This window comes from Bidens hawaiensis, unplaced genomic scaffold (assembly GCF_021521415.1).
Source record: "Bidens hawaiensis isolate Kalapana, Puna unplaced genomic scaffold, B.hawaiensis_p1.1 tig00041264_1, whole genome shotgun sequence".
Lineage (NCBI taxonomy): Eukaryota > Viridiplantae > Streptophyta > Magnoliopsida > Asterales > Asteraceae > Bidens > Bidens hawaiensis.
In genome coordinates, this window is record NW_027497311.1 from 56,833 (window position 1) to 65,180 (window position 8,348).

The window sequence follows — 8,348 nt, forward strand, 5'->3', positions numbered from 1 at the left end:
TATTTTGTATTGGACCCGTTACATCGAGCGTGTTCAAAATATTCACTTTTGAAATATCTTATTGTGTGCTCAGCATTCGCTTTCAAGCAAACTAAACCGAACCAAAACCATTTAAAGCTAAATCAAATTACATATCCGGTAAAAAAAATCAATTCAGTTAAAACCAAGAAACCTAAATTACATATATTCGTTATGGTTTTCCAATTAAACCACCCATTAAACACTTATCTCATTGCCAACCTATGTAACCGTCTAATTGACCCGATATCTAAACCGATAAACCCTAATCTATTCTTGTTAAAGTTCACGTCTCCGTTTTGAAACCGAAAGCGAACTAGCTTTGAAAAGTGTAGAGGTTAGTTTGACAAAATTTAAAAGAATAAGGGCCCAAATAACACATTTACCCTCTTTAAATTGCAGTCTACTCTAGACCTAAATTCCGATTATTATTATTATTATTATTATTGATCATCGAATCGATACACAACACAACGCAGTCGCAAACTCTCGGATTCTGAATCATACTTGTTGATTGATCATGGCGGAAAACGATGTTCCTGTTAGCAATCAGCCACAGGTACGTCTCTTCTTATGTTTAATCATCGTTTTCGTTTACTCCGCATTGATGTTGATTTGCTGTGTAAGAAGATATAATTTGTTGATTAGATTAATTTTCTCTTAATTGTTTCGATCGTTTCAGAATTACAAACCCTAAATAATTTTGGGGGAATCATTTCTCGGGATCTTATCCAACAAGTTTCTAATTGTAATTGATTTATCTATTTGAAATATATTATTTTTTTTCTGGATGATGACTTTGTGAATTAACGTAATTATATATTATATATGAAAGTTCTCTGAATATGATTGCATACTTGCTATTATGTGTTTAGACTAGGTGTGTACATGTGTCGGTTTTGGCTAAACCAGAATCAATAACCGGAATTTCGGTTTATGAGCTTTTGATAAGCGGACGGTGTTTTTGTTTGAGTTTGGTTCAGTTTCGGTTTTTTAGCCTTTTCCGTTTAAGCTTGAAAATTTTAGGCCAAAAGAAACAAGTTGCACAAAATTAATAAATTTTTGGCTAAACTACTTTGTTCGTTAATATATTATTGTACATTTGGGCTAAAATATTTGGGTTAAACTATATATTAAATTATTATAAATCACATAAACTTCAAAATAAAAATTTGAAATATGTAAGTTCGGTTTGTTTTTTTTGTTTTAACTACATGCAAACCAAACTGAATTGAAATTTTGGTTTCTTTGAAAGCATAAAACTAAACCGTCATTTTTATTTTGGTTTGGTTTTTCACTTTAATCAATTTTTGATTGGTTTCATGCACATCACTTTTTGGTTTCTTGTTTTTTTGAATATTCTTATTTCTGCTTGTAAATTGTTTCTTCATTACAAGGCTAATATGTTAAGTTGTGAATTGATTTGGTACAGAAGGTTGAGACTGAAGAAGATCGGTTAAAATACCTAGAATTTGTACAGGTGGCAGCGCTTCATGTAGTTCTTTATGCATCAAAGTTCTATGGTTATGCTAAGAACAACTCGGGCCCTCTCAAACCGGGCGTGGAGACGATAGAGGGTACACTAAAGACTGTTGTGGGTCCAGCATATAATAAGTTCCATGATGTCCCTGTTGAGGTCCTAAAGTTTGTTGACCGAAAGGTAGACGAGTCGGTTAACAAATTCGATAGCCGAATGCCGCCATTTGTGAAGAATGTGTCCACAGAGGTTAAGGCTGCTGGTGTGGTGGAAACTGCGTCTGGGCTGGCTAAGACTGCGTACACCAGGCTGGAGCCGGTGGCAGAGCACTATGCGGTTTCGGCTTGGCATGGTCTGAACCGGCTGCCACTTTTTCCTAAGGTGGCTAATGTGGTGGTGCCGAGAGCGGCTTATTACTCTGAAAGATATAATCAGACTGTGAAGCAGAGTGCTGTGAAAGGGTATAAGGTTTCTTCGTATCTGCCGTTGGTGCCAACTGAAAAGATTGCTAAGGTGTTTAACTCCTCTGAGGCACAAGTTGGAAATTAAAATTTGATGTCATGAAAATGTTCTTTTTCATTTTTTCTTTGTTTGGGTTATTTGAAGTGGTATGAAACTATGTTCAAGGTACTTTTGTGATCATTGAAAACAGAACGGTCTATCGTATGTACAGTTTAAAGGTTTGATACTATGCTATGTTTGGTTTCATCTATATCATCCGTCTCAAAACTATGCTCCTTTTTTGGGGTGACAGAGTATGCTATGGTAATGATGCTGAGTATGCTATGGTAATGATGCTGTTATGAAGAATAGTGTGATGGCTAGTAAAAAGATGTTATTTTTTTAATGAATTAATTATGGGAAAATTTCCAAAATAGTCCTATAGAGGAGAGAGATTCCCAAAATAGTCTAAAAGTTTTTAAATTATCAGAATAGTTCATGGAAACCTATCTGCAGCGTGACATTGGTATTCGTGAAGGGAAAGTTTCAACGAAATATGAGTAGCCAATCACAATTTGACACGTGTAAAGGAACGTGAAAGTTTCAACGAAATATGTCTTCGTCTAGAGGATTCAACCCAAAATTATTTTCTCAGAAATTCATCTCTTACGACGCATTTCAGGTGAATTTCTTCTTTTTTGCATAAAAAGAATAGTTGTCAGAAAAGATGGTTTTTAGATGAAAATTATCTTTTTTTGCAAAAAAAGAATAGTATTCTATAAAACTTTTTTGAAAATCATATCCACCACCACCACCCCCGCCCACCGCCATCATCAACCACCACCACCCACCGCTATCATCCACCACCACCACCCACCACCATCATCCACCACCACCACCCACCGCCATCATCCACCACCACCACCACCCACCGCCATCATCCACCACCACCACCCACCGCCATCATTGGAAAATTACTTTTTTTTTTGAAACTTTTTTGAAAATCATCTAACAAGACTAAATTCATTGGAAAAATATCGTTTTTTTCGTAACTTTTTTGAAATTTCTCTTAGGAGACGAAATTTACCTGAAATGCGTCGGATGAGATGAATTTCTAAGAAAATGATTTTGGGTTGAAAACTCTCGGCGAAAACAGATTTCGTTGAAACTTTCACGTTCCTTTACACGTGTCAGAATGTGATTGGCTATTCAAATCTCAAGTCACGAATACCAATGTCACACTGCAGATAGGTTTTCATGGACTATTTTGGTAATTTAAAAACTTTTGGACTATTTTGAAAATCTCTCTCCTCTATGGGATTATTTTGGGAATTTTCCCATTAATTATCGTATTTAAATCTCTCTCCTAAACATGGCAACAGTATTATAAACTAATAATATATTCCCTCTAATACTTCTCGTAGTCGGAGTGGGACACGCCAACAGGGCTATAGTGATAGTAGGCTATGACTCCGACGAAAGGAGCTACGACTTTGGGGTATAATTCAAAGAGAGATCGTTTAAAGTCTCTCAAAACTCTATTTTATTAACTGTTGCTACAACAAATAAGTAGGTTAAAGATGGTATACACGGATTCAGATGTTGATAGCTTGATAAATTCGTATAAACACGAACAACCGTTAGCTCAGTGGAGGAGGGAGTCTCTTCTGATCAACTTCCGGCGTGAGATTAAGTTAATATGATCTTTTAGAGAGTTAATCCCTGGTAAGTATATAGTTAATCGAGAGTATGTATAGAGAAGGGATTTGAGTGTGGAAAATGGGATGGTAATATATGGACCTAAGCAGGGTTTACAGTGTGAAGGTTGTGGTCAAGCTAACCTAGTGTGCCAGCTCGCTCGCTTGATCACGAAGGTCTTACTTTTGATTTTATGAATTGCAGGTTTGTGTCAAACTATTTTAGTGAAAGAGCTAATCTCCTTTTGCTTGAAGAACACTCGCCAAGCTTGTGTCCAACTTTCAAGATGTCACACCCTCAAAATCCACTAACGGAGTTTTACCGTCGGAGGGTGTGAACTAACAGGATCGGATTCATTAGTTATAATCTAACCATAAAACAAAGTTTCAAAACCATAAAAACGTTTATAGTAAAAGTATCAACACAAGGTTGGTGAGTTCACAAGTTTATATAAAATAAAGCGTTTAGCATTTGCGTTCAGCGTTTTGCGTTACAGCATTTTGCGTTACAGCGTTTTGCTTTACCAGATAGTGTTATGTCAATTATATATCTATAGGTAGCTAGCCTATAAAACAAGTATCACTAAGTGTTCGACACCGAAACTGACTGTTTATCATTTGCCTTGCCACCAGGTCTATCCCGACCATGGTATGTGTTTAGCCAAGATTACACCCACTCGACCTCCAGTCGAGTTTAGCGTTGGGTGGGGTTTGTCAAACCCAGTAGTACTACTCAACAATGACTCGCTATTATCCAATATTAAACGGTTCGATGTGAATGAAGGACTTTAGTTATTGCGTTTGCCACTTAGTCTTTACAAGTGATATATAATCTATATTAACAAAATCTTAAATGCGTTTTCGGAGTATGTTATCTCCCCCAATTGAAAAGCGTTTGAAAACAGTTTAAAAAGGGGAAAGTGAAACTCACTGTTTGCGAAGTATTCCCAAAATAATTCACCAAGCTGCGCGTCACAGAAAAACTCTCTCTAGCGTTCTAAAACAACAAAGAGATTTTTCTAAGTGTCGGAAATTTATCGAGTCTCTAGACCCGGCACATAATACCTATGCACACAACATGTTTCGTGTTTACTCTTGTGAATCGTGTGTGACTTGAACAAGTGTATTTGTGATACGTTACATGTGTGAGCAATTATTTATGTGTCATGTATTTATAATGTACATCACTAGCAATTACTCCCCGTAAGGGCAATTTGGTCAAAACATAACAATTATATAGCAAGTATCATGTTTCATGCATTTTCACAAAATTCAGCAGCTAGTTTCACCGAGACAGAAATTCTACTTGAAAGATTGTACTATTCCACCGATCATAGCATCTCAATTAATTTACCAAAAATCATCACAAAAGCATATATGTGTTAGGTTTTCAGAACATATTTTATTTTATTTTTATTCCACATAGATTTCTCATAATGATCAAAACATTACAGCAAACTCATAACAGTCAAATTCATGCGCAACAGAATGTTATTTGAAATTCCCGTTAAACGAAAAATCCAATAAATGCAAGACCACTTGGGTTAGGTTCCTAACTCAATAAGTCAACTTCCAGAAGTGGAACCAACCCAATTGGTCTCGTAGTTCATGAGATATAATATTTACAAAACAACCTAACAGCAGGTCTAACAACTCAGCTTTGCACAACGTTTTTGTAAAATCATAAAAGTTAACTTTTACACGTCCAAAAATTGCAAATTTATATTCTTTAGAAACTAGACTCAATCTAGTTTACTGTAGTATCAATAATCTCAACCAATTTTCAACTTTACACCCCTTTAAAGTCAATTAAACATCAATAACACAATCTGTCCAGAAACTGTTTGCATCCAAACTCAACATATTAACTATCTATGAACCATAATTCATTCATATAACACTCTAGACTCCATAATCACTATCCATGCACATCAATTACACATTACATACATGATTAGGGTTTTTGTTTGAACTCAAATCAAAGACACAACAATTAACATGTAGCAATATCAATTCTAGTTATCAATTCATCATCAATACATCATCAAATCAAACAAACTCATATGAACACAATAACATGTAAAAATCGGAATCTAGGGTTTGTAATTAACCCAATAAAAGTCAAGATTAAGTATAAAGGATGCATAGGATAGTCGTTTATACCTTCCTAGCACCTTAATCTTCAATCAAAAGCTTGAAATTGATTGTATGTATGTGTGTGTATGTCGACGGCAGCCAAGGGAGCCAAGGGGGGGCCGATCGGATTGTTTGGGGAGGAGGAAAGAGTTAGGGTTAACATATTATAAATAATAATATGTTACACCTTGGCTCCTCCACTTCTAAGTATTACTTATCTAGCTTAAACTAACTTGTTTACATCTTGAGTTAGTGTTTTAACCAATATTATCACATAAAACATAAGTCTAACACCTAATTATCACTAATTATTGTTTTGACGTTTTTCGTTTATTCACCAATCGTTTGCGTCAACTCGTTTGCGTTTCGGTGCAATTCCCGAAAGACTACACATGTAGTAAGTGTTAAGCGTCATTTAAACCCTAGTTTAAATGTAATGAGGTGTGCGTTATAGATTCAGTGATCTTAAGTTTGAATTGACGGAGTTGAGTTAACGGAGTTAACCTGAAATTGACGATTGTCACATCATTCCCATGTTAAAGAATTTTCGTCCCGAAAATTTGAGTCAAGTCGTGATGAGTGGCTGAAAAAGTAAGAAAAATTTTCAGTTTGTCATATCATCCCCTAGTAGAAAGAAATTTCGTCCCGAAATTTAATTCATACCTCCGGTGATTTTTGACGGTTTGCCGGATTTCGCGGTTTTCTGTGTTTGGTCAGCCCTTCAAAAAGGTGAGGATACTTTTTCATCATTTGATCCTCGCGTTCCCACGTGAACTCCGGTCCACGTCTCGAGTTCCAACGAACCTTAACGATTGGAATTTTGCTGTGCTTGAGCGTTTTGGTTTCCCAATCAAAAACCTCGACTGGTTCTTCAATGAAACGTAACTGTTCATCAACTTGCAGTTCCTCCAAAGGGACTACTTGGGTTTCATCAGATAGGCATTTCTTCAAATTGGATACGTGGAATACATTGTGTACGCCACTGAGTTCCGTTGGTAGGTCCAGTCAGTACGCCACCGGACCAATGCGCTCAGTTATTCGATAGGGTCCAACATATCGTGGGTTGAGTTTGTTTCGCTTTCCAAAGCGAACCACACCTTTCCAAGGTGTGACTTTGAGTAACACTCGATCGTTCACTTGAAATTCGAGAGGTTTTCGGCGCTTGTCGGCGTAACTCTTTTGGCGATCTCGTGCTGCTGCCATGCGATTTCGGATTTGAACAATCTTTTCCGAAGTTTCGAGTACCAGTTCTGGACCAGTGATTTGGCTGTCACCCACCTCTGCCCAGCAGAGTGGTGATCGACACTTCCGTCTGTACAGCGCTTCAAACGGCGCTGCTTTAATACTTGCGTGGTAGCTGTTATTATACGAAAACTCTACCAAAGGTAAGTGAGGTTCCCAACTTTTTCCGAAATCCAATACACATGCACGCAACATGTCCTCTAAGGTCTGAATAGTTCGTTCACTTTGCCCATCCGTCTGAGGATGGTATGCTGTGCTCATATCAAGACGGGTGCCTAGTGCGCTTTGTAGCGACTTCCAAAAGTGCGAAGTGAAACGGGAATCTCGATCAAAAATGATTGAGACAGGCACTCCGTGCCTAGACATCACTTCTTTCATGTAAACGCGAGTCAATCTTTCCATTTTGTCCGATTCCTTAATCGCTAAGAAGTGTGCAGACTTAGTCAACCGGTCAACGATCACCCAGATGGTATCGCATCCCGTCGGTGTCTTAGGTAAACCCGTGATAAAATCCATTGAGATGTGTTCCCATTTCCACATTGGGAGTTCCGGTTGTTGCAGTAGACCAGATGGTTTCTGGTATTCTATTTTGACTCTGGCACAAGTCAAGCACTTGCTCACGTAGGTGGCAATGTCGGCTTTCATGTTCGGCCACCAGTAAAGTGCCTTTAAATCATGATACATTTTATCTGAGCCAGGGTGGATAGAATATCTGGACTTGTGTGCTTCGTCCATTACCAGAGTTCTCAACTCTCCGAACCGTGGAACCCAAATCCGGTTCTCAAAATATCGGACCCCGTCCGATATGGTTTCAAGTTGCTTGTTCATGCCCCGCATGAGTTCTGATGGAAGATTATCATCTTTCAAAGCTTCGAGTTGCGCATCGCGAATCTGGTCGGGTAAGTTTGCATGAATAGTGAGTTGCAATGCTCGCACTCGCCTGGGTTTATCTGTTTCTTTTCTACTGAGGGCGTCGACCACTACAATTGGCCTTGCCAGGGTGGTACTTGATGGCACAATCATAATCCTTAAGCAGCTCGACCCAACGACGCTGTCGCATGTTCAGCTCCTTCTGATCGTAGATATGCTGGAGACTCTTGTGGTCGGTGTAAATGGTAAACTTGGTACCGTACAAGTAATGCCTCCATATCTTAAGGGCAAACACCATAGCTCCGAGTTCCAAATCATGGGTCGTGTAGTTCTTCTCGTGAACCCGTAGTTGTCGAGAGGCATAAGCTATAACCTTCTCGAGTTGCATCAGCACACAACCGAGACCTTGTATTGATGCGTCACAGTGTACCTCGAAATTTTCCGTTCCCTCGGGGAGGGCTAGGATA

At 38.2% G+C, this 8,348-nt stretch overlaps 1 protein-coding gene across 2 annotated transcripts; it reads left to right on the forward strand.

Moving 5' to 3' along the window:
* Nucleotides 1-329: 329 nt before the first annotated feature.
* Nucleotides 330-2,207, forward strand: LOC143592823 (stress-related protein-like). Of its 2 annotated transcripts, none has more exons than XM_077072642.1 (2): nucleotides 330-577; nucleotides 1,454-2,207. In XM_077072642.1, exons 1-2 carry the CDS (start codon nucleotides 539-541, stop codon nucleotides 2,042-2,044), a joined length of 630 nt encoding a protein of 209 aa, XP_076928757.1. In that variant the 5' UTR covers nucleotides 330-538; the 3' UTR covers nucleotides 2,045-2,207. The 2 variants fall into 2 exon arrangements, with proteins under 2 accessions (XP_076928757.1, XP_076928756.1); XM_077072641.1 differs by having other exon boundaries at nucleotides 334-577; nucleotides 1,451-2,207.
* Nucleotides 2,208-8,348: the final 6,141 nt, after the last annotated feature.

Coding starts and splice junctions, on each gene's coding strand:
- LOC143592823 (XM_077072641.1), top strand. CDS start 539: ATGGCGGAAAACGATGTTCCTGTTAGCAATCAGCCACAG. Junction 578..1,450: donor CTGTTAGCAATCAGCCACAG/GTACGTCTCTTC, acceptor GATTTGGTACAG/AAGGTTGAGACTGAAGAAGA.